The sequence below is a fragment of the Dromiciops gliroides genome, chromosome 2 (genome assembly GCF_019393635.1).
Source record: "Dromiciops gliroides isolate mDroGli1 chromosome 2, mDroGli1.pri, whole genome shotgun sequence".
In the NCBI taxonomy this organism is placed as follows: Eukaryota; Metazoa; Chordata; class Mammalia; order Microbiotheria; family Microbiotheriidae; genus Dromiciops; species Dromiciops gliroides.
The window spans coordinates 41,282,760-41,308,852 of record NC_057862.1 but is presented as its reverse complement, the minus strand read 5'-3'; the positions used below and the strand labels follow the sequence as shown (position 1 = coordinate 41,308,852).

At 41.0% G+C, this 26,093-nt stretch overlaps 1 protein-coding gene across 1 annotated transcript in view; it reads left to right on the top strand.

Annotated features, from left to right (window-relative positions):
* The window catches only part of CRTC3 (CREB regulated transcription coactivator 3), a 97,605-nt gene that overhangs the window by 58,018 nt on the left and 13,494 nt on the right, over window positions 1–26,093 (top strand). Inside the window, exons 4-9 of the mRNA XM_043984312.1 lie at window positions 1,858–1,919; window positions 3,120–3,182; window positions 4,129–4,229; window positions 15,251–15,286; window positions 17,078–17,163; window positions 18,218–18,267. Coding sequence (XP_043840247.1) covers window positions 1,858–1,919; window positions 3,120–3,182; window positions 4,129–4,229; window positions 15,251–15,286; window positions 17,078–17,163; window positions 18,218–18,267 — 398 coding nt within the window. The remainder of the gene's footprint in view (window positions 1–1,857; window positions 1,920–3,119; window positions 3,183–4,128; window positions 4,230–15,250; window positions 15,287–17,077; window positions 17,164–18,217; window positions 18,268–26,093) is intronic.

The following is a 26,093-nucleotide window of genomic DNA, read 5'->3' as shown; positions in this document are numbered from 1 at the left end:
CTAGATGGATCATTGCCCGTGCTGTGTTTTTCTTTGAGGCTTTCCTTGTGGATGTTTTGGAGGCATTCCCTTCTTCTCTGTTTGTGTTTTGAGCATCCCTGTCACCATAAAAGCTCCTTGTGGTGAGGTTCTTTTTTTGCTTGCTCATTCTTCCAGTTTCCTTCCTGACTTATGACTTGATGTTAGGGTCATGTACAATGTACTTGGGGAGGGAAGATCTAGGCTGATCCTGTTGCTGTTCTCTTGGGGTACTTACTAAGTGCTGTGTTATTACAGGCTGGGGACCTGCAAGTTTTCATTGCTCCCAAAGGAGACTGATCCAGGACAAAGTCCATCTGCTGCCCACCCTGGTCTGAGCTCTGCAAGTTCACGACCTGGGTTTGGGTCTGAGCAACAATGGACTGCTCCTAAACTCAGCCCCTGTCAGCTGACTGGAACACGAAGCTATCTTGTTAATCCCTTGGCAGCTTCAGCCTGACCTGGAGGCTGGAAGTGAGACTTCCTTCTCCTTTGGTCTGAGAGGTGTCTGGCCACAGCCCTGCTGCTCGCTTCTGAATTTGTTCCTCTCTGGGTTGACTGCATAGCTCTGGAGCCTGATTGTAAATCTTTTAACAGTAAAGTCTGCCATTAGAAAAGACACAACCTTTTTGTAAAGGTGTTGGAAGTGTGTCTCGAATTTGAAAGATATTTGTGCAAAAGCAGAATGACTTTAGTAGGACCCCACTTTGTAAAGCTCGTGTTTACTTGAGACAATAATCTTGGCTTCCTTCTAGAAATAAAACTAGAACAGAGAAGGGTACTTGGAGGACAAAAGTCCTCCTTCCATTCCCTAGATATCCAGAGATTTTCTCAGGCCTATTTTACTTGAATTACTAAAAACCAAACGCACAGATCCCTTCCTCAGTATAAGATTGACGTAGACACTTGGTACATTGAAAAGGATACCAGACTTTAAATCAGGAAAACCCGAGTTCAGATCTGGCCTGTCACACTAGATGTGTGACCCTGGACCCAGACATCTGTTTTCAGTTACCCTATCTGTAAAATGGGGAAAAGAGTAGCACCTACCTCCCAGCTCGGTTGTAAAGATAAAATGAGATCATTTTTGTAAAGTGCTTTGCTGATCTTGAACTTAAATAAGTACTGGTTATTAGTATCAGACCCTATACACAAAGTCTTCTGGCTTGATAGGTATGACTTGTTAGAACTCATGCTCCGCTAGCTTGCCATGTCACCACAAAACAGTAAGAAGGAAAGAAACAGGAAAAGTTTGTTATAGATATTTATGGTAGCTTTATTTATAATAACAAATAACTGTAAACATCCCATAGACTATAAAATGAAATTTAATTATACTGTGGAACATTGCATTTGATATTATAGGACTTCCTTCCATTCTCCTTCCCCCCAATTTTTTTTGCACATATTAAATTTTTTAATGCACTGTACATATATAACTTTTGAGTTGGAAAAAGATGTCATAGAATCAAATTTGCAACCCACCCTCACCGCCCCCCATGATGTCAGTCCTGTCATCATCTGCATAAGATGAAGTGCTTTGCCCTGAAACTCAACTGAAAGATGATTTTGTTTGGCATTTTATTTTTGCTTTTGTCAAGGCATAGTAAGAAATTCAAGAAGCTATAGGAAAACTGTAGGATCTGGGGGCAAATAGAGAGAGGTCCAGTGACTGCTGAAGGATGGGGGGGGGCAGGAAGGTGTGGAGGGGGAAGGCAGAGAGGTGGCAAATCCTTAATAAACATCCCATCTGACTCCTGGGTAACCCCAGCCCCTCCATTGTGCTCTTGCTGATGCAGGCAGGGCTTTCCCCTGCATTTCCTTCACTCACAATTCCACTTTGATAGCAGTTCCTATGGAGGCAGTTACCCTGCCCAGCCTGGGGATGAAAGTTGGACAAGGTAAGCAAGATGCATTGTCCAAGCTGGGGCGGCACAGGGCACCTGCACCCAATTGTTCTTTGGAAATGATACGTATTTCTAGCATAGACGTCTGGAAGTTTTTGTTGTTACAAAACTGTTTTGCAGAGAGCAGTGTTGAACAGGGTGTGTCTAGTCCTGTGACTTCATCAGCTTTGGGAACTCCAGAGGAGCAATCTCAGACAGCTGCGAAGTTTATTGAATTCTTCTTGGGCAACCATAGGGTTGTAAATCGTTATGGTGTAAAGAGATCTGGAGGCACAGACTTAAAATCCAATCTTAGGAAGTGCAGACAGTTCATGACTATTTTGTAACTCTTGCTGAAAGAGGAAAAGTCAAGTCGTCTTCCCCAGGAAGCACAACCAGCATAATGATGAAAGGCCCTAGAAAGGCACCTAGGCTCTTCTCAGGGTGGTGCTTTTGGGATGGAGCCTAGGGCTCTCTGAGGTGTATTTCAGGCTGTCTGAAAACATCACCACAGTGTAGCAGGCACTGGGCCAGGCGCTGAGGGGACAGATACAAAGGGAGACAGTTCAGGCCTCAAGGGGCTCACATTTTTCTGTCCAGATAAATTTCTGTCAAGTTAGGATGCCTCATGCTTTCCAGATGAACTTGTCCTCCTTCTAAACCATTTTTACTCCATCCTTTGAATGGGTCCTTTGCATTCAAATAGCCAAGAATTGGGACATAAATGGTAGTTTTATTTTGGGTTAAGATCTACTATTTAGGGGCAGCTAGGTGGCGCAGTGGATAGAGCACTGGCCCTGGATTCAGGAGGACCTGAGTTCAAATCCGGCCTCAGACACTTGACACTTACTAGATATGTGACCCTGGGCAAGTCGCTTAACCCCAATTGCTTTAAAAAAAAAAAATCTGCTATTCATTTTTGGCCTGTGGTCATTTGGTCAATAAACAGATGAGAAAGCTCTCATTCATATTTGGAGAATTTCTTCAAAAGAAAGGAGGTGCTTAGTACCTTTATTTTAATATACCAGTTTACCTTATAGGTCCACTAGTTTAGTCCTTCAGAATTGAATACCAGAAGAAGTTTTCTAAAATCTCTTAATGGGACTTGTCTGGGGTCACAGGGACTGGAACCCAGGTCCTCAGGGTGCTTCCTCCTATTCTGTCTCTCCCGTGATTGAGTATCTCTTCACTTTTTGCTTCTTTTGGTTTTCAAAGGCAGCAGCCTCCTTGGAAGGAAGAGAAGCAGCCCGGATTCAGGCTGACGTCTGCACTTAACAGGTGAAGTACTTCTTTCCCACTAAATCTTTATTACAGGAAAATAACTGCAGAAGAAAAAGTGAACTCAGATGGGCTGTCTGTGCACCCTTTATGGGTGATTTAATGGCTGGGTTATCCTTTTACTCCTGTTCGTTAAAATCTTACTTTTCTCATGAATCCTACTATTCCCTTACTGGACTGATAGGGCAAAGGATGTCAGACTTACACCCGTGGATCTCAGTATGAAACAAGGCCCAGACAGACAAAAGCAGGGCCTAGTGGTGCTAAGTCATGAGAGCCTATAGCCTCGACTGGCCTGGAGAGATGGATTTAGGATGAAGTTCAGGCTTCCAGTATTCTGGAGGTCAGAGCAAACATGACAGATATGGCGAGGATTGTTTTCAGAAATGCTGGAAATGTTCTTCTGCATGGGAATAAGTAATCTCAGATGGGGAGAATCTAGCGCCATGAGCAGAACTGTCAGTGATTTATGGACTGGAGAAGACTAGGGAGGGGTCATAGCACTGGGCCTTATGTTGGCTAGTCCTAAGGAGCAGACAGCTAGAGATTCATGAAGTATCCAGACCCCTTTCTGAGTTTCTCCTCCATGAAGGCGGCAGGGTTATCTTGGCTTTCCAGTCATCAAAGCAGACCTCTCAAAGTTCACATTGCCAAATTGGAGAACATATGAACCTCCTTTTAAACATTTGGGGGTCTCATAGAAGGAGAATTCTGTTTTAGGGTGGTAGATCTTTTCCCAGATCAGCCACAGAGAATTGGAGATGCCTGTGATGTGCAAATAAGGTTCATAGAAGGAAATGAAACCTTGCTTCTGGTCTTTCTTGCTTACTGGTGAATGCTGTTAATTTCTACAAAGGAGATAGTAAGGCCATGTTGCCCAAGGGTTTTTGATCCTGAGATTCACAATCAATCTCCCCCCTCCCCCTCCCCAATCCTCCTCTCTTAGGACCAATTCAGACTCTGCTCTTCACACCAGCGCCTTAAGCACCAAGCCACAGGACCCCTATGGAGAAGGTGACCAGTCTTCCTGGCCTGCCCAATGCATGGGTAAGATAGGGCACCGATAATAGGAGTGTCCTCTTTTTTGGTCCATTGGATTTTAAGAATGGTTCTTCTTTTGTGAGAGAGAAGATAAGGACAAGAGGTATTTAAAACATTAGCTAATTTAGCCAGCTTTCCACAAATATCTTATGGTAGGTGAAGGATTTGTATGTTCTCAGTGTATCTAGAATAGAGCTTTTAGTGTTTAGATGTTATCCCTGATTACACTGGAACCAGGAATATTTGATCATGGTCTCTCATTTCTTAAGCACTCACTAAGTATTGACATGCACACGTGCTACATGTGATACCAGGCAGAATTATAAAGGAGGGATTCCATTTCTACCTGTCAGGAAATTAAAATAGGTCATATTCCCAAATGATGTGTGCTTATGGAATCCTGCTAATTTTCAGATTGATTTACATGCCTAAAATCAGAAAAATAATAAAAACCTTTAGGACTTTTAGGTCTGAGTTAAATTAAGAAAAATAATTCTTCTAACTGTGAACTAATTTTTCTGTCTTTTTCTGCTTTTAAAACTCAGAAGTTCTAACTAGTTCTCACAATGTGGATTGACTAATTTTTTTTTTTTTTTTTAGTGAGGCAATTGGGGTTAAGTGACTTGCCCGGGGTCACACAGCTAGTAAGTGTTAAGTGTCTGAGGCTGGATTTGAACTCAGGTACTCCTGACTCCAGGGTCGGTGCTCTATCCACTGCACCACCTAGCTGCCCCGACTAATTTTTAAAAAGCAAATTTATTGAGTGCTTGCTATGTGCCAAGCATTGTGCTAAGCACTGGGGATACAAATACAAGAAAGCAAGATGGTCCCTGCTCTCAGGGAGCTCACACTCTAATTGGGAGAGACAACATGTAAAAGAAAGTTTGACTGCACGCCAAATGGAGAGGCCTAGAAGTTCTAAGGGTGTAGCGGTGGGGTAGATGATACCTAGAGGTTCTTAGGTTATTTAAGATGACACTTCCAGGGAACAGCAGGGCAGATGGGAAGGCCTGGTCTTCCTATATCTCATCAGAAGAAATGGAGTGCTGGACTTCCATCTCATTCAAACCTTATGAGCAGTCATGGAGCCCAGGGAAGGGGGCTGGGGGCCTCTGCTGGAGGTATTCTTCCTGCTTGGCCATCTTGGGTGGGGTCGAGAATATCTCAGGTCAGGGGAAGGAGGAGGCTAAGAGGAAAAAGGCATTTCTCCTTCCTTGTGACTCAGCTGTCAATAGGCCTTGAGTAAGTATGAGTTGAACAAATGAGTGAGTGAAGGAATGTCTCTAATTTGTAATGATCATAACCAACACATTGATGCTTCCCTTAATGATAGCTCTCTCAGAGTATAATGGGTCTTAGAATTTAGATCTACTGCAGATGGGTTTGTTTCCACATACATAAATCCATGAGGGCAGAGTTAGGTTGATTGTAGTGGAGTTTCTAAGAGAGGCTTTGTGGGATGTTGTGGGGAGGAGGGGGAGGGGGAGAGGGGGATGAGAAACAGATGGGAGGAAGTAGATGTGGAAGGAGACTTAAGGGAATAGAATCAAAAACAGAAGAGAGACGATTACATGTCACCAAGGGAATGCAGAATTAGTGAATAGCTTACTTGGTCTCAACTGAACCCAAGACTGAAGCCAGAATAAGGACTTTAATTCCTATTCTGGCCAGTTCTAATGGCTCTTTCTTACCTGATTCAGAAAATTTGGTTTTTCTAAAAGGAATAAAGGATGAAGTGAGAGAATGTGTTTCTGAACATTAGAAACAGACAAGGGAAGAAAAGTCAGTAGGCTAAAAGAAGTGGTCAGATGAGATTTTGGCACACTTAAACAGAAGAAAGTAACTATGCCAAGAGGTTAATAGTGATTTTGCCTCTAGAGCAGCATTGCCTAGTAGGCAAAGTGGTGGATTTGAAGTGAGGAAACCCTAGTGGGAATCCAGGATGTGCTATCCATTATAGTCTTGTGACCTTGGGCAAATCACTTTCTCTCTTAGGGCCCCACGTCCCTCATCTATGAGACTGCACTTAGGTACCCTGGGCTCTTCCAGCTCAAAAAACTCCAATAGTCGTAACATCTTTCCCATATATACTCTCCCTTCCTTTGCTCCTGTCCTAGTTCAGGCTCTTCTTATCTCTTTGGACCGTCATAATAATAATATAACTGTTATAATGACAACAATTGACATAATGCATTAAGCTTTATAAAATGCTTTATAGACATGCTCATTTAACGCACAGTAAGCTTGTAGGGTGTGTCCTACTACCTCTAATAATAGCTATTTATTTAGTGCTTTGAGTTTCAAAGTGTTTTGCATAACATCTCATTTGAAGCACAAAAAACCCGGTCGGTGTTATTTTGATCTCCACATTGTAGATGAGGAAACTGAGGTTCACAGCAAGTTAGTGTCAGAAGTGGGATTTGAAGCCCAGCCTCTCCTGACCCCAAATCCGACGTCTTTCTACTTTGCCTCGTAGTGGTGTTGTTACTGCAATGTTAACTAAATCTCTCCACTTTGCACCTGCCCCCTCCAATCCCCACTGGACACTGGCACCAAGTCAGTCTTCCTATTGCATAGTCTTGATCATATTTCTGCTTGAAAACAGCAAATGGCTCCCCGCTATCATATTCTTTAGATCAGCATATGTGGTCTGTACCGGTCCTAGCTTTCTAATCTTGTCTCACGTTGCTTTCCTTATGTATCCTACACTCCAGCCAACCTGGGTCACGTGCTGTTCTTCAAGCCTGTTTTTGTCAGATCTGTGACTTTGCTTCTTCCATTCCCTATCCCTGGACCACCTCCTCCCCAGCCACTGCCTTTGTCTCGTGAAACTTGGTTGCCAAGGCCTAGTTCAAATGTGATCTTTTTGTCTCTAAAACCCCTCCTGTCCTGTGCCATCTCTCCACCCCTGCTCCCTCCCATCTCCTGTAAGTGATGGCTTCTTCCTCTGGGCTCTTAAGGTATTTGGTTTGGACCTTTCCTATGGTACCTTTCACAAGGTTTTAGTTCTCTTTGTACATGTACTGTCTTCCCTACTGTGTGTACTGGAGAGGGTACTTAGCATACTGCCTGGCATTTGTAGATAAAAACTGCTTATTGGATTAGGTTGAATTTGAGTTTGAATCCTGGTCCCAGCTAACACACTTTATGATCCTAAGCAGTTCACTTTACATCTCTACACCTTGTAAATTGAGGATGCTCTTCTCAAGCCCCTTCTAGCCCCATATCTTAAAGACTATAAACTTCTTAAGGGCATGGCCTTTTCTTAGTCACTTCTGTATTCTCAGTGCCTTATACACAGTAGGTATTCCGTTACTGTTGAATGAATAAATGCAGAATTAAGACTAACGAGGGGGCAGCTAGATGGCGCAGTGGATAGAGCATCGGCCCTGGAGTCAGGAGGACCTGAGTTCAAATCCGGCCTCAGACACTTAACACTTAACTAGCTGTGTGACCCTGGGCAAGTCACTTAACCCCAATTGCCTCACTAAAAAAAAAAAAAGACTAATGAGGGAGAGGAAAATAAGGGTGGCAAAAGTTTAATAAGCAGTAAGGAGTAAGAATTACAGAGGCATAGAAGAATCTACACATCCTTTGTTACAATCAGACCGTCCTCTGCACTTTTCTTCTTCTTGTTTTTAATTTCCCAGTCTGTATAGATGGTGGCAATGCAAAAATTTCCCCATACCATATACATTGGACTTATCAATGAAAGATGACAGTAAATTGATTAAAGCAGGTCTGCTTTGTTCATTTTTCCTAAATCATCAATTAGGCATTGTTAACCTCCTAAATTTGCAAGGGCAAAAGGTAGTCACACTGTCAGCGCGACTGCTGGCTCTTTTCTTTTCTGCATGAAATAAGGTTTCCTTGTAGTTAAACCATAAATCAAAAATGCCTCCAAATATGGATTTGTGTTTACATGGGAAAGCTATTTGTGTTTTTAAAATTCAAGTCTCCAAGGATGAGAATTATTTTTGGAGGCTTAGATTTGCTAGTGGGAGCTATTTTAAACATTTTCATGTATTTCCCCTTGTAATTCATTAAAGCTTTTCATTTTCCTTCCTTTGGAATTTAAAAATATCAACCAGCTTTGCAAAAAAGGTATTTCTAATCATAGATTCTACCAAATAAGGTAAAAATGAAAAAAAAAATGATGGGAAAGTATAGCTTAAGGCCAGGATTAGGCACTCTAGTAGTGGTGATAACAGCTGTTCTTTCCCTGGGAATTTTTACTGACTATGGTGATTGCACCATAGGGTTCCCTCTAATTTCTTCGTTGTAAGCAAATAGCTATGCTGCATGATCTATGAACTATGTAAGCTAAGGAGAAGTAAAGGTAAGCTAATCTGATAAACTTTTAATTGGCTGCATAATTATGATTGTGCTCTGTGATAATGACACATTAATATTAGTTTATAGAAATGACTATAATTGCTCAGTGTTCCTTTGTTACAATCAGACCATCCTCTGCACTTTTCCTTTTCTTGTTTTTAATTTCCCAGTCTGTATGGATGGTGGCAATGCAAAAATTTCCCCATACCGTGTACAGTTTAATTCTCTGTCCTGCCCCCTTCTCCCTCTCTCCTCTCTCCCCTCTCTCCTCTCTCCCCCCTTCTCTCTGTCTCTTTCTCTCTCTCTCTGTCTCTCTCTCTCACATACACACACACACACACACACAGGATCTGGATCCAACTTTGGAGCAGCTACCCTTTACCTATGGCTAAGGCTCCCAAAATTTTCCATCAGTCTTGTATCACCACCCATAGAGAATGGAGGAAGTGGCTGGCCCAGGGTTTAGGCAGACACCATCTTCAGGGTTCCAGCTAGAAAAGCCAGTGACACCCTTCTTCCAACTTCCAACTTCTACCAGCCCTAGGGACCCAAACTGGCTGGATTGTAGCTACTTTTCTCGTTAGGGGAATGGGAGAGGCCTCATGGATTCCAAGATCAACTCAAGTTGGTGTGATAACTAAATTATTCCCCTTAATGGAGCAGAAATTCGAGATCCAGCTTAAAACGCAAATAATGCTGGCAGAAGGACCACAGTGAATGATACTTTTTTAGTCAATAGTCTGTCATCATTAAACATTAAGCACCTGCTATGTGCCAGGTTCTGTTCTAAGGGCTGTGGGATACTGATACTAAAAAAAGAAAGAAAGAAAGAAAGAAAGAAAGAGAAAAGACAGATAGTCTCTGCCTTCAAGGAGCTTACAATCCAGTTGAAGATAATACACAAAAGGAGTCAAAAGCAGTGGAGTAGGGAGGAGGAGAGGAAGTATTTGACTTGGGGACATGGTGGAAGAGTCTCAAAGCCAGTGCACCTCAGCAAGGAATGAGATGTCAGAGCCAAGCTCTCTGTGTAAAGGGCCTGATCATCCCATGACTTGACCATAAGAGGCAGAGGGTGGCGATGAGGTGGAGTCCCAAAGCTGATGAGATTTTGTCCATGCTGAGGTTATCCCAAGAATGAGCTTCCTGAGGCAGCCAGATGAGGTATGAGGAAATCTCACAGTAACAGGAAAACAACTGATAATATGTTTTGAGATGATATTTGTAAAAAAAAAAAATGCTTAGTACAGTGCCTTGCATATATAGTAGATGCTATATAATGCTTATTCTTCTCTTCCCTGATATGCAGAAGGGAGACTAGGCCTAAACAATGTGGAGAAGAGGCACAATCAGTGAAGATACTGAATTACTATAATTTCCCTCAATTTCATCTGTGTTCAAATGATGAGCAAATAAGATAAAAAGTAGGGAAAATGTAAATTTCCACCTTTGGGTTAAAAAATCAGCTACACAAATAGTGTACTATATGAGGTTTGGTAAGACAACCATTTACATGAGAAAGATCTTGAGGTTTTAGTGGCTCACAAGTTCAATTTTAGTCAACAGTGTGGTTTAACAGTCAAAATTTCTAATGCAATCTTAGGCTGTATTAGTAATAATTATTATTATAATAACTAACATAATGGAGCACTTCAGGTTTGCAAAGCACTCTACAAATCTCTCATTTGATTCACATAACAACCCTGCAATTAATAGCTCCATTTCACAGATGAGGAAACTGAGACAGAGAAGTTAAGTGACTTACCCAGAATCAAACAGCTAGGTAGCAAAAACCTAAAATCCAGAAACTCTGAGCTTCCAGTCATAGATCTCAGTGAAGATATCCCAGGCAGCTGAGAATAGATAGCATTGTTTAAGTAAGTGCTCTGTTCTAGATGGCTGTAGAATCCAGGAGGCAAGTCATGGCTGGCAGTAGAGCCCTCATTAAAGCTACAGGAGCGACCAGGATCACCAAGGGAGGCCCCAGCACAGTCCTTTTAGGACCACAGTAAGAAGTGGGAGGATGGGGAGGGATTGGAAGAGAACTGGGAGAGTAGTAGGGTGTTTCTGAAGCCAGGGGAGTCCGGGGTCTCCCCAGTTGGCATCATATGCTACTGAAAGGATAATGAGAAATGGAACATTAGCTGGACTGACATCAGTATAAAGGGAAGACCCTTAGCATGTTTGTAGGCAGGTAGGAAGAGGCCCCAAAGAGATCCCACAACTGTCTGAGTTCAAGCTGAAGCTGAGATGGGCAGGCTGCAGGACCACCACTTGTGGGTGTTGGAGAAAGGGTCCATGATTTAAATAGGGACTGAGTTAAACAATCTCTAAGCTGCCTTCCAACTCTGAGATTCAGTAATGCCAGTTTGTTTTTCCTCATAGAACACACACAGTAAGCATGAACTAGGTGTATAGACTTTTGAATTACCCAAAGAAAATGAAACTTTAAGAAGAGTGTTTCAGGCATCCAAGAGCCTCAGCAGAAAAGTTAATTAAGGTAATAAATAAATAAGTTAATAAATTATAAATAGGTAATTAAGGTAAAAAACTTTTAGCAAGGTGATAAGGTAGGAGATAAATCCACAAAAGATTATCTGCATTTTTATATATCACTAACAGAAACCAAAAGACAATGGGGGGGGCAGGGCAATGAGGGTTAAGTGACTTGCCCGGGGTCACACAGCTAGTGAGTGTCAAGTGTCTGAGGTTATATTTGAACTCGGGTCCTCCTGAATCCAGGGCCGGTGCTTTATCCACTGTGCCACCTAGCTGCCCCCTTAAGTGATCTTTTGGGACCAGCTAGGTGGCACAGTGGATAAAGCACCGGCCCTGGATTCAGGAGGATCCGAGTTCAAATATAACCTCAGACACTTGACACTCACTAGCTGTGTGACCCCGGGCAAGTCACTTAACCCTCATTGCCCAGCAAAACAAAACAAAACAAAATCACTTAAAATACCAACAAAATACATAAAAATAGTTTGGGCTTTAACTTTTGAAGACATATACATATGTATAAGTGAAACTTCAAAACAAATTTGACAAAAATAAAGGAAGAAATAAATATTTAAGGACTACCCCCTACCCATAAATAAAACAAGTTAAGATATTGTAAATGTCAGTGCTTCGCAAATTACTATGTAGATTCTGTATAATACCAGTTGAAATTGCAACAGACTTTTTTATAGAACTAGATACAACAATAATAAATATTGTTATAGAGTAACAAATAGGCAAGAATGTCAGAGGAGGGGGCAGCTAGGTGGCACAGTGGATAGAGCACTGGCCCTGGAGTCAGGAGGACCTGAGTTCAAATCCAGCCTCAGACACTTGACACTTACTAACTGTGACCCTGGGCAAGTCACTTAACCCCAATTGCCTCACTTAAAAAAAAAAAGAATGTCAGAGGAAAGTAGAAAAAAGATGAAATAAGACAACTGATCAGACTTCAAACTATGCTATAGAGTAGTAATAAAAAGTCTTTGGTATTGGAATTTTTAAAAATAGGAAAATAGATTAGTGCAAGAAAATAAAGAACTTAGTAATAGAATCCAAAAATACATATATTAAACAAATGGAAGAAATTATTGAAAAGAAAATAGATTTGATTATATGAAAATAAATATTTTTTGACAGGAGGCAATATATCCACCATGCAAAGAAAAGAACAGACTGAGAAAAAAATCTCTAATGTTAACTAAAGCTGTTAAAAATCTGACATCTATAATCTTTAAGGAACTTTAAGTCAAATATATAAGAGTAAAACAATTCTCTAGTTCATCTCAAAGAACCAAAATTCTTGAAGAAAACATAATTCAATAATCACTTGAAAAATTGTTCAAATTCTCTGATTATCAGAGAAATACAAATTGAAACAACTTTGATTTATCATATCAACTTGTCAGAAATAGGTAAAAGCTATAAAATACTTTGTAGGCCAGTCTGGACAGGAACAGGCACACTGTTAAGTTGTTGGTGAAACTGTGAATTGGTAGGATAGACATCAAACCGATAATTTTCTTTGGCCCAAGGGCTTCCACTGTTAGAACTATACCATGAAGATGATATTTTTGAAGTTCTATTAACTTTTATTTTTATATCATGGTGCTTTCCAAATATATTCTTCCCCTTCCCAATGAGCCTTTCCTTGTAAAAGATTTTTTTTTAAAAAAAAGAAAAAACAACAACAAAACTAACAACCCATTAATTATGTGTGATGTTACACATAGCATTACTTACCCCTGGTCCTTCACTTCTCCATGAAAGAAGAGAGGTCTATTTTCTCCTTTCTTCTCTGGGACCAAGTTTATTCATTAAAATTATATAGCATTCATTATTGTTTTACCGTTTTTTCTGTTTATATTGTCATAGTCATTGTGTATTTTGTTTTCATGGTTCTGCTCACTTCACTGGTGCATTAATTTGTATAGGTCTCATGTTTCTTTGAATTCTTCCTCTATGTTGTTGCTGAAAAAGTAACATTTCTTTCATGTACCATTAAATTCATATACAATAATCTGTTTTTTGGTTTGTGAATGTATATCTGCTTTTTTTCCATGTCTTTGTTACCAGAAAAAATTCTTCTGTAAGTATTTGGGTAAATATGAGACTTTATATCTTTGACCACCTTAGGATATATGACTAGGTGTAGTACATGTTGATTAAAGAGTATGCCCATTTTATTAGCCTTTTATAATATAATTACAAATTGCTTTCCAGAATCATTGGACCAATTCATCATTCCACCAAGCATATTAGCGTGCCTGTGTTTCTGCTGCTTTTTCAAGATAGACTATTACTGACTTTTAAAAAGTGATTTGTAGTAACCTTTCATATGATCATTAGTAGCCTGAAATGTTTCTCTTTAACTGTTTATTCATATCCCTTGGCATAACCATTAGGGAATAGCTCTTTATCCTTGATATTTGTGTTAGTTATCTAAATATTTTTGTTAACAGTGCCTGACACATAGTAGGTGTCTGATAATTATTTGTTGATAGATTGATTAGCTGTCAGAGCCTTGCCAACAATAGTTGATGCAAAGATTTTCTCCTCATTTGACAACTTCTCTTCTTATCCTAGCTGTATTGATTTTATTTGTGCACAAGTTTTTTTTTTTTATTTCATGTCATTAAAATTGTCTTCTTTATCTTTTGTGATTACTTTTTTCCTTCATTTGGTTAAGAATTCTCTCCCTAGCCATAGTTGTTAAGGATACTGTCATCCAGGGACAGCTAGGTGGCGCAGTGGATAGAGCACCAGCCCTGGATTCAGGAGGACCTGAATTCAAATTTGGCCTCAGACACTTATTAGCTGTGTGACCCTGGGCAAGTCACTTAACCCTCATTGCCCCACAAAAACAAAACAAAACAAAGAAAAATGATACTGTCATCCACTTTCCGCCTTTTTAAAAATAATAGAACATTTTATATTTCTCAAGTAACTTTTCTCCCATCTTAATAGTATTTTATTTTTTTCAATTACATGTAAATATAGTTTTCAACATTATTTTTGTAAGATTTTGAGTTCCAAATTTTCTTTCCTCCCCCCTCTCTAAGACAGTAAGCAATCAAATATAGGTTATATTGTACAGTTAGTACAATCATGTTAGGTAACTGTTTGGATCTCAAATGTACTAAAAATGTTGATCTTGAAGTCTTTTTTTGCCTTTATTTTCTCTCATTCCTATTTTTTTTAAGTGAGGCAATTGGGGTTAAGTGACTTGCCCAGGGTCACACAGCTAGTAAGTGTTAAGTGTCTGAGGCCGGATTTGAACTCAGGTCCTCCTGACTCCAGGGCCGGTGCTCAATCTACTTCGCCACCTAGCTGCCCCCTCTCATTCCTATTTTTAAAAATATGTATTTTCCTTCATGACTGGTTTTGTGAGTATCCTATTCAAAAGAAAAAGTCCTCTCTTCACAAAGTGCTTCTAATGTTTCCATTTGTAGTAGTGAGGAATTGAAAATGATGTGCATGTATGTGTGTGTGTTTGTGTCCAGAAATTGGAGAATGGTTAATAATTGTGATTTATTAATAATATTCCTAAAGCATCAAATAATACAAATATTAAAATTAAAAAATTAAAAGTCACAAAATAATGCAGAAAACAGAGTTAGAAGAATGATATGTTGACTAAGACCATATAAAAACAGCAAGAACACTATACACAACTGGAAAAGAGTTAAGAAGGGAACATAGCACATAGTAGGGACTTAATGACTCTTGAATTTAACAAAGAGTAACAATATGTTTGCTCTGAGTAGAAGGGTTAGACACATCACAAATTTAAATAGATTGGGGTTTGAGATTTTATTTGAAGTTCTATTCCTCATTTTTGTTTTAAAATCATTTATATTTGTCGATGTTATCTTTGTTTCTCATACAAAATTTTTTAGTGTTTTAGCCTATATTTCTACATTTCTAAGACCCTAAATAGATAGTCTTGGACTTTATGAAAAATAGTTTCACTTGTAGCAAAATTCAAGGATGTAAGAAACAGCTAGTAATCAAAATTTAGTCCAAATAACCAATTTTAGTTTTTACCTAGAGTGCCAAAATGCTCAAAAATCACTCTTCAGGTTGGGGGTCAAGTGCCTGTAGCATAAGTACCTAAAATTAAAAAGCTTGCCTACACATGAATGAAGAAAAACATAACTCCTTCACAGTGTCATTTTTCTTTTCTGTTTTGATAGGTTTCTATGATGGTGAAAATGATGGATTTGGAGAAGGTATGATTGGTTATTCATTTTACCTTTTTTGGTAACACCAACTCAGAATGACGTAGTGGCACTTATTATCCGATACTAAATAGACCCCTCCCTCATCCTAAGTCTCATCACTAAGTCTTCCCCTATTTCCCTTGTGGCTGCACACCATACTTTACTGACACCAGCCCCTCATCAGAATTGAAGAATTGAAATTTGTGATCAGGCTGCACAGGTATTTGGTTAACATTTACACAGTGGTGCTTAAGTTTACCATTTCCTACCAATATTAGTCATTGATATTCCTTCCTTTAATTTTACTCAAGGTTCCCCAATTCAGTAAGTTAATAAGCATTTATTTAGTGCCTACTGTGCTCTAAGCACTAGGGATACAAAGAAAGGCAAAAACTGCGCTTGCCCTCAGGGAGCTCCCAGTCTAATGGGGGGCAGACAACCGTGTACAAACAAAATCTAGACAGAATAAACCGGAGATAGTATTAGAGGGGGCAGACCAGGAAACACTTCTTGCCGAGGTGAGACTTTGGTTGGGACCCAGAGGAAGCTGGGAGGCAGAGATGAGGAGGGAAAGCATCCCAGGCTCAGGGGCTGACCAGTAATAACACACAGTCAGGAGAGGAGAGTCTCCTGTTGGAGGAACATCGAGGAGGCCAATGTCGCTGAATCAGAGTCCATGGGAGCGAGTCAGGTGTAGGGAGACTGGGAAGGTCACAGGGCTATGAGAGGCTTTGAACAGCAGACAGGGCTTTATATTTGGCACATCTTGTAGAGGTGATAGGAAGCCATCAGAATTGGTCGAATTAGGGAGGTGACATGTTGGGAAGACGTCAGTCTGTCAGCTAAATAGAAGATGGACCGGAATGAGGAAAGACTTGGGGAAGGGAGAGCAACCTTCAGCCTGTTTCAGCAGTCGAGGTGTACGGTGATGATGGCGGCAGAGGAAGGAGATGTTACAAGGTAAAATAGGCAGGCCTTGGAAACCGATTGGATTTGAGCGGTACAGTGAGGAGATTGTGAGCTTGGGTGACTGGGAGGATGGTGGCACCCTCAACAGTACGTCAGAAGTTAGGAAGAGGTGAAAGTTTAGGGGGGAGGTAGATTGAGGTCAGTTTTAGACATGTTGAGGTTAAGATGTCTGTGGGACATCCATTTCAAGATATCCAGTCGTAGGTAAGAGATAGGAGGCTAGAAGTCAGGAGAGAGGTTAGGGCTAACTAATTAGATTTGAGAATTGTCACCATAGAGGTGAAAGTCAAATCCAGAGGATCTCATGAGATCACCAAATGAAATAGTATAGAGGGAGAAGAGGAGAGGGTCCAGGACAACCCTGAGGGATGCCCATAGTTAGTGGGTGTGACTTGTGTGAAGATTCAGCAAAGAAAACAGAGTGGTGGTTTGGCATGGTGGCAGGAGAGAAGAGCCTGCCAAGGAGCAAAGAGTTAGAAGTTGCAGAGAGGCCAAGGAAGATGGAAAAAAAGACCATTTTATTTGGTAGTTCAGATATCTGGTGACTAGAGAGATGAGATCAAAATCCAGAATGCTGAGAGTTGGATTTCTTATACCAGACGGCCACACAGCTTGGAATTTGTATGGACTATACTTACTGAGCACCTGTCCTGTAGAAAACACCATGCTAGGCCCTGCCTTATCAAAGTTCACAGCAGTGTTCAGGGGCCTAACCTCAGGACCTGTTCTGAGGATTCGACACCTTAATTTGCATAGGCAATAGAACTGTTAGAGCAGAGGTGGAATGGCTTCTCTTCTGATCCAGCCAATGTTGTGTTTATGTTGCTTCAGTTGTTCCTTTTCCCAGCCCTATGAAAGAGGAGAATCTTCTGAACGTCCCCAAGCCACTGCCAAAACAGCTATGGGAGGCCAAGAAGGTGGGTAAGCCATAGGCGCCTCCTTGGGGGCTTCTGGGGCTGAGTGTGTGTGCTGAATGAGACTTGTTGGTCCCATGAAGGACGTTCTCAGAGAGCCAGGCAGAAGTTGGCAAGAAGAGACCAGAGTTCTGGTCAAGGGAAGGATGCAGGAAAGAACAGCTCAGAGCTGATATTGCCCTGTGCTTCTGGATGAATGAAGCACATACTACCTCCTCAGGGGAGCCACTGACTATAAATTACCAACATACTCATGGGATAGTCTCCTAAACCTATCCCAGCAAGTCTTTGATCCAAGCCATTTAATGAAAACCTTGAAAACATTATGGGCAAAACATTTAACCCCGCAGTGCCTCAGATTGCTCTCTGAGCCTGTGAGTTGCAGATCAATAATTCATTTGCTTTTGTGGAACAAGTTCTGTTTAATTAAGTTAATGTGACTAGATGTGTCACATCATCCGAATATCTGGAGTCACAAATTCATCAGAAACTCTGGTTTAAGGGTCACGTAAATGACCTGGAGTCACTGGCTAGATTGACACATTATTTGATCTGGTCCCATTTTCCCTCTAACTCGGTTTGAAAAATGTATTTGTTTAAGTAGAATTAAATTTGGGGGGGGCGGGGCAATGAGGGTTAAGTGACTTGCCCAGGGTCACACAGCTAGTAAGTATAAAGTGTCTGAGGCCAGATTTGAACTCAGGTCCTCCTGAATCTAGGGCTGGCACTCTATCCACTATGCCACCTAGCTGCCCCATTTAAATAGGATTTTGATCTCATTGAAACATAATATTCATCTTGAAAATATTTTTAAATGTAGCAGGGGCCCCTTCTTCACAGAAGCTAATGTGTACTTTCTGTCTGCTTATCTACTTCAAACATTAAAATTCCTTTGTGAACTCAGTGCCTGGCTTGTGGGGGGCTAACTTCTATTTGCTAAAATTCATTTGGGCTGAAAGATGCTGTTTCCTAGCTCCCAGAATAAGTCAGGAGGCATATTTTCTGTTTACCTTGATGTCATGGCATGTAATCCCAGTTTCTTATGTTTCTCTCTTAGATTCAGTCACTTTCAGCTCGCCCTCGTTCCTGTGATGTGGGAGGTGTCAAGTAAGTAGCATTATGCCACTTTTCCTCTCTCAGGAATTATCCTGAGGTGTTTTGCTTCAGAAGAAAGTCCTAAATGAGTAGAGGACTAGGCTTGGAACTTTGGGAAGTTTGATGCCTGTTCTGTTTGTTCATTCAAGGATATTGATTTTCAATGCACCTAGCCTGCTTTTCTGACGAGTAGAACTTTAGATACTACATTTGAAAAGGTACCTTGGAATATCTGTGGGAAAATGAAAGTTACTTACTTGTTTCTTCTTACTGTGATGTGAAACTTCTCTCATTTGTCACCAATTCCTTTTGTAGCCAAATGTTCTTGATCCTCCTGTGGCATTGGATGCTTGACCACCCATTTCTTGAGAGAGAGAGAGAGAGAGAGAGAGAGAGAGAGAGAGAGAGATCTCTAGTTGTTTTCTGTAGTCCAGCATGCTGCCAGTTTTTCTCCTTCCTTTAACTCATAATTGTAGATGGTCTCAAGATTTGGTTATTTCTTTCTATTCTTTTTCATGTTTATCCTTTCGAGAATTTATTCATTATTTCTTTAGGTCTTATTCTTAGCACCTCACCTCCAGTCCCATATATCCTACAAGAGCCTTGTATCTGAATAACATTCACTTTCAGTTTATCTCCAACTTAAAGGCCTCATCTTTCTCGCCACTCAGACTGACTCCCTTGGCTCATGTCCTCATTTCCATCATCAATAGTACCCCTTTTCCCAGTCTTCAAGGTTCAAAAACTTAAAGTCATTTCTTTAATGCAGAATCAAAGATTCTCAGAGTTAGACTGGATCTCCAAGATCATCTAGTCCGGCTTGTCTCTGAGCAAGAGTCCTTTCTACAGTGTCTCTGACAAATGGCCATCTTATCTTTCCTCAAAGATCTTGGAAAGCAACCCATTCCATTTGGGTCCTTCCTTTATTCCCATAGATTCATCATGTCCTGTTGATTGCTCCTTCACTGCTTCTTTTGTTACCTGTTTTTTCTTCATTTACAAAGGACCATCCCAGGCGTTATCCATTTTTACCTGAATTGCTTCACTCTCTTCTGCCTGTAGTTGTTTTCCACTCCAGTCCACACTGCACACCACCCTACTATTTGTCTTTTTTTTTTTTAAGCAACTGAAGTTAAGTGACTTGCCCAGGGTTACACAGCCAGTAAGTGTCTGAGGCCAGATTTGAATTCAGGTCCTCCTGACTCCAGGGTCAGTGCTCTATTAACTGTGCCACTTAGCTGCCCCCAATATTTGTCTTTTTAAAGAGCATAAACTGGCTTCTTAAGTGAAATCCCAACTACTCAACCCAGCATCCAGTACATCAGTAAACATTTATTAAGTACCTCCTATGTGCCAAACACTGGGCTAAGTGCCTTTTTTAGTTATTTCTCCCAGGCTAATAAGAAAGGAGATTAACAGCCTCTTTTCCACAAACAAATCAGGTTTTATTGGGAATAAAATTTACAACAAAGGTGAAGTTAATAAAGCCAGGGACAAGGGAAGAGGGGAAGAGAAAAACGGATAAGCTCCCTGGCTCTAGCAAAGGCTGACTCAATCCCCAAACTTGCTTCCAGCTCAGCTAACTTGAAGATCTGGTCTTGCTTCTAATAACTCACCACCTGGGGTTCGTAGTTTCAATGAGAGTCAGCTGTGCAATGCCTCTCTGGTATGCTCCTGAAGCTCACCAAACTGAAAGAGAGCTTCCCAGACCCAGAGTTCTCCTTTTCTACTTTCTCCCTCCCTCCCCCAAAGGGGAGGTCCTTCAAGATGGATTGGCTGAGAGTGGTCCCCTGCTGACGTGAGTAGCACACCAACACAGCGCTCAGGGCCAGCCAGGTGTGGCTACAATCTAATCATCCCAAGTAGGTACTTAGTCAGTTTCTCATTCTCACCCAATTCAAACAATACTAAATCAATCAGGTGCCCCCCCCACCCCGTGTCTGTTAAATTCCATTATTTTATCACACTTATAATATAAAAGGGTAGACAGAAAGCAAACAGAAATATTCAAAGTAAACTGTATACAGGATAAATAAGAGAGGCTGAAGAGGCTTCCCTCGGAAGGTGGGATTTTAGTTGGAACATAAAGGAAGCCAGGAAGGGCAAGAGCCAGAGCAGAACAGCCAGAGAAAATTCCCAGAGCCAGGAGATGGTTCAGGGTCAATGTCCCTGGATCAAAGAGCACGTGATGAGAGGGAAAGAAGACTGCAAAGGTGGGAGGAGGCTAAGTCATGAGGGGCTCTGAAAGCCAGATGACCTCTTGTTCTTGGAGGCAGTGGGAGGGGGTGTGATCGGAGGGACACTTGGGAAATGACTGGGTGGCTGAGAGGAGAATGGATCAGAGCTGGCCAAGTCATTCGAAGCCTCTTGCAGTGATGGAGGCACGAGGTCATTGTGAACCTGTCCCAGAGTGGGCAGTGTCAGAGGCAAAAAGGAAGCCTATTCAGGGAGACGTCGCAGAGGTGGAATTGGTAGGCTTCAGCAACAGACGGGACACGGAGAGTGAGAGATGGTGAAGAGTTGAGGGCAAGGCCTAGGTTGTGAGCCTGGGGGGTTGACAGGAGGGTCAGGGGAAGAAAATGAATTCTGCTTTGGACATATTGAAGTTAAGATGTCTGCTGGACATCCAGTTTGAGATGTCCAAACGTTAGTAGAAGATGCCTGCGGAGCCTGGGGCAGGACAGAGAAATGGGAGAATGGCCAGCATAGAGATGGTCAGTAAACCTGATGAAGTGGTATGGAGGGGGGAGAAGAGGACCCAGGACAGACTCCTCTGGGACACCTACACTGAGTGATCTGGAGGAAGTGCGGGCAAAGGTGGCCAAGAAGAAGCAGATGGAAGGAGAACCAGGCGAGCTGGGCCCATGAGGAGAGTGTGATCGACAGTGTCAAGGCTGCAGAGATGGCAGGGGGCCTGAGGATTGAGAAAAGGCATCTTCAGTGACCATTGGTGATGTATCACTCATTTCTTCCTCATACAAACCATCTGTCCTGGGCAGGTGCTCCCCACCACCATGTTTGTACTCACCCAGTGCCCTGGAAAGAAAGGCATCCCTTTTCCAGGTGTGATGATTACAATCTAACGTGTGTCCTTACCTACTCCCCTCCCCCCCCCCCAGTGTGTGTGTGTGTGTGAAACTAGCTAGGAATTACTTATAAATTAGGAGCTTCGGCAACATTTATTAAAGTATATCAGAAATTAGTAAAGAGAGAGAGAGAGAACATGTCTCTGAAAAACCCTATCTCCGATCTACGCCTAGAGAGAGAAAAACTGCTCCTTCACCTAGCCCTCATGCTTTCAAAAAGAACAAGAGAGTCCCACTCAGTTCCCCTGAAAGCCCCCTGTCAAACAGGAAGAGGGGTGGTCCCCACACACAGCTCCAAGCTAATTGGCTGGTTGCATTCAAGTCCATTGATTGACATGGCTTGAAGGTGGTCTGTGAATAGAGGCAACTTTCTGGATGCCAATCTGACCTTTGAAAGGTCACCTCTTGTCGTTCTCACACAGGGAAAGCAAAAAATTCACCTCAGATCGCAACTCCTTCCCTGATCACTCAGCATCACCTGTGGACTCTATCTTCTCTTTCTCTGTGTTGCTGTACTGCAGTCCTAAATACCTAATTAAACATACTTTTACATAGGAAACAACTAGGGAATCTCCCTAAATGGAGTATGAACTCTTTGAAAGCTGGCACCGATGCTGACTTTTGTGTACCCAGATAATAATATTGGCATAGAATTAGTACTGAGATGTTAACAAAAAAGGCAGGTGGGGAGCAATCGAACCATGTGATGGTTCATCTTTTCTTGATCTGGGGTACCTCAGAGCTGTTGAGGGTCAGCACACTCAGGGTCTTCTAGGCATTGGCCATGAGAACATTGAAAGAGCCGGATCCTACCAGACACAGTGTTTAAGAGACAAGCATTTAATAGCACAGCAGGGAGTCTTAGCTCAGTGATAACCAAAGACACCCACCATTGGAAGATGCTAATGCCGTTGGCAGCAGGGCCATGCTTAGGGCACTGTAATACAACATATTCCTAAAGGGTCTGCTCGATCTTATCTTGCCACCAGGCTGTGCGGACGTTCTAGTTTCTGAACCCCAGTCTTCATTTCCCAGAATGAGACACCCCATCCAGGAGTCGTAGAGTCAGTTCCAGAGAGTTTGAAGGAGCAGAGACATGGTCTAGACAGACCCAGATACAGAGAGCAGCTTTGAGGGTTGTGATTGACTTGGCAGCAGACCCTGGGGGTGCAGCTGGGCAACGTGCCCAGGCAGCTTGGTAAGGCCTGCAGAGGACAAAAGAGGACCTGGAGTTCCCGAGGAGACCTCTCTGTCGTTATTCTGGGAAAAAACCAAAACCAGCCATTTTAATGAAGGAGGCTTCATGAAGACCTCGATGAAATCCTTGAATTCTTGTATTTCTCAAGGTAGCAAGGAGCAAAGATACCACATCCTGGCTATCGTACTTGAGTCTCAGCTTTATTACTACCTGTGTGAATTTGGACAAGTCATTTAACTTTGCTTGTTGGCACTTTCCTCACTTAGAAAATGAGGAGTTTAGAGTAGATAAATGTTAGGAACTTTTGAAGACCTTTTACTCTCCTCCGTTTTCTTATCGTTTCATTTATGAATTTGACAGATCCACAAACATGAATGTTTTCATATGCAAAGAATAGAAAAAGTATATGGTGCATTTATAAATATATATGGACCTAGATGAAACAAACCTCATGCATCAATTTTTTAAAATAAAGTTTCCATTAAATTTAACACAGTCGTACCATTACCAACTAAACAAATCAATGAAAAGAAGACAAATCTGCCTTCCAGAAGCCTTGCCACCACTTAGTTACAGAGAAGTTGGGGAACCATGACAATCTCTAGCTGCAGCCTCCAGGAGAGAAGAGGATTCGGATAGAAAGAACAAAGCCCCAGAGCTTCTGCTCACCTGACAGAGGAGAAAATAGGAGCAGAGCCAAGAGGCTTGTGCTCTCCCAGCAAGAGAGGAGTCACCTCATGCTCCTAACCATGTCCCTTGCTCAGACCCACAGCTGCTCCTCACTCCCGCCCTTGAGAGTAAGGCAGTTCTTGTACTGCAGGTTTGGGGAGATAGGAAAGTGTGCCATCTTGTCCACAAAAGCGTCAGTCCTTTCCTCTTACTGATAGAAAGGTCCTTCTGAGCGTGGGACTCAGTCATAGAATCACTGAATTTCAGAGACGGCAGGTATCCTAGCGTCCATATAGTCCAATGCAAACCTGAACAAAGTCCATCCATAACATGTTTCACAAGTGAACATTCTACCAGGAAAAGGGAATCCAGCACTTCCCAAGAAGCCATTTTACTTTTGAAAGTTTCTAATTGTTAGGATATTTCCCCTAATTTCAAGGCCAAATTTACCCCTGTAACTTCTACCCACTCTTCCTTAGTATTTCCTTCTGGAACTCAGAACAAGTCTAATTCACAGGGTGACTTTGAAATACTTGCCGATAATCATCATGCCTCACTAGTCTTCTTCAGGTTAAAAATAGTAAGTCGTTCTGTTCATCCTCATAGAGTATGAATTGAAAGCACTTTTCCGTCCTCGGGGCCCTTCTCAGGGTCCTCTAGCTTTCTTCATAAAATGTGGTTCCCTGTTTTCCAGCTGTGATTTGACTAGGGCAGAGTACAGAGGGACTGTTACCTCCTCATTCTTGGAAACTTTTTCTCAATTGATCGACATATCACATTAGTTTTCTTGGCTGGCACATCACACTAGTGACCTATGTTGAACTTTCAGCCCACAAAAACAAAATTCTGTCTAGCCATGTCTCCTCCATCATGTACTTGTGAAGTTCATTTCTTAGGAACCTAAGGATGAGATTTTACATTTATCCTTTTTAAAATTTCTCGTACTAGATTTGGCCCAAAGTTCTTGCTTTCGAGTCTCTTAAAATCACATTATCTAGTGTGTTAGCTATCCCTTGCAGCTTTGTGTCATCTGTAAATTTGGAAGCATGCCTTTTATACCTTTACTCAAGTCGTTGATAAAAATGTTAAAAGAGAAGAAGGCCAATCGCCAAGCTATTAGTGGCCGCTCTTTGGGCTTGGGCATTCAACCACTTTTGACCTCATCTAATAGTACAATTGTAGAGACCAAATCTCTATATTTTTTTTCTAAAATTTTTTTCTTTTTATGTTGGGACATAATTCAAAAGCTTCTATGTGTTTTTCATAATCTATGCCAAAGTATAAACTTAATCTCACTATCATAAAATGGATTGTTCTAAAGATTAACTTTATTTTTTTGTCTTTTGTTTTTGTTTTTATTTATTTTTATTTATTTAGAATTTTCCCCAAGTTACATGTAAAAACAAATTTTCACATCGATTTAAAAAACTTTGAGTTCCAAATTCTCTTTTAACTTTATTTTTAAATTAATTTTTTTCATTTAACAAGCATTTATTTTCTCTGCCTCCAATTTCCCTCAGACCCACTGAAAAAGAAAATGTATTTAATTCACATTTAGGGGTTGGGCAGCATTGGTCCCCATCCATTCTTTGGCATCATGGTTGGTCATTGGGTTTGTCAGAGTTCTTAAATCTTTGAAAATAGTTCATTTTTATAATATTGTTTTCATTGTATAAATTGTTCTACTGGTCCTTTTTACTTTATTCTGCATTAACTCTTCAAGTCTTCCTAGGCTTTTCTGAAACTAGGCCTAGTAGTAGTATAGCTGGGGTCAAAGGGTATGCAGCACAGTTTAATAACTTTGGGGGCATAGTTCCAAATGGCTTTCCAGAGTAACTGAACCAATCTACAACTCTACCAACAGTGAATTAATCTGCCTGTTTAACTGAAGCCTCTCTAGCATATATCATTTTCCTTTTTTATCAGCTTTGCCAGTCTGACAGGTGTGATATGGAACCACAGAATTTCTTTAAATTTCATGTCTCTAATTTTAGTGATTTAGAGCATTTTTATATGGCTATTGATAGTTTGGGTTTCTTCCATAAAAAGCTCCCTTTTCATATCCTTTGACTGTTTATCAATGGAGAATGGCTCTTGTTCTTACAAATTTGTATCTGTTCCTTAGAGAATTTGTGATACATTGTCAGAGAATCTTACTGCAGAGATTTTTCCCAGTTAATTATTTCCCTTCCTTAGCTACATTGGATTATGTCTGTGCAAAAACTTTGATTTTACATAACCAAAAATGTACGTTTTATCTTCTGCAGTAATTTCTGTCCCTTATTTGGTCATGAATTTTTCTATCTGTAGCTCTGAAAGGAAATTTCTTCCTTGCTCCTCTACTTTGTTTATAATGTGGCTTTTTACATAAGTCCTGTATTTATTGGGAGCTTAGCTTAATATATGGTATGAGGTATTGGTCTCAGCCTAATATCTGCTGGACTGCTTTTCAATTTTCCCTGCAGTTTGTGTTGAACAGAGAGTTCTTACCCCAGTTGGTGGGGTCTTTGGGCTTATTAAACATTAGGTTACTCGTTTATTTGTTTCTTTATGTTTTATACCTAATTTGTTCCACTGAAAAACCTTTATTTTTCACCAATATCAAATCATTTGGACTATTTTGTAGTATTGTTTGAGATTTGGTACTGTACTCCCCTTCTTCCCCCCACGCCCGGCCTTTTTTTTTTTTTCCATTATTTCCCCCTGAGATTCTTAAGCTATTTCTCCTCCAGATGAATTCCATTTTCATTTGACTCTATAAAGTAACACTTTGAGAGTTTAAATGGTGTGGCACTTAATGAGCAAATTAATTTAGTGTCATTTTTATTATACTCGCCCTGCCTACTCATGAGCAGTTCATATTTCCCTAATAATTTAGGTCTGTA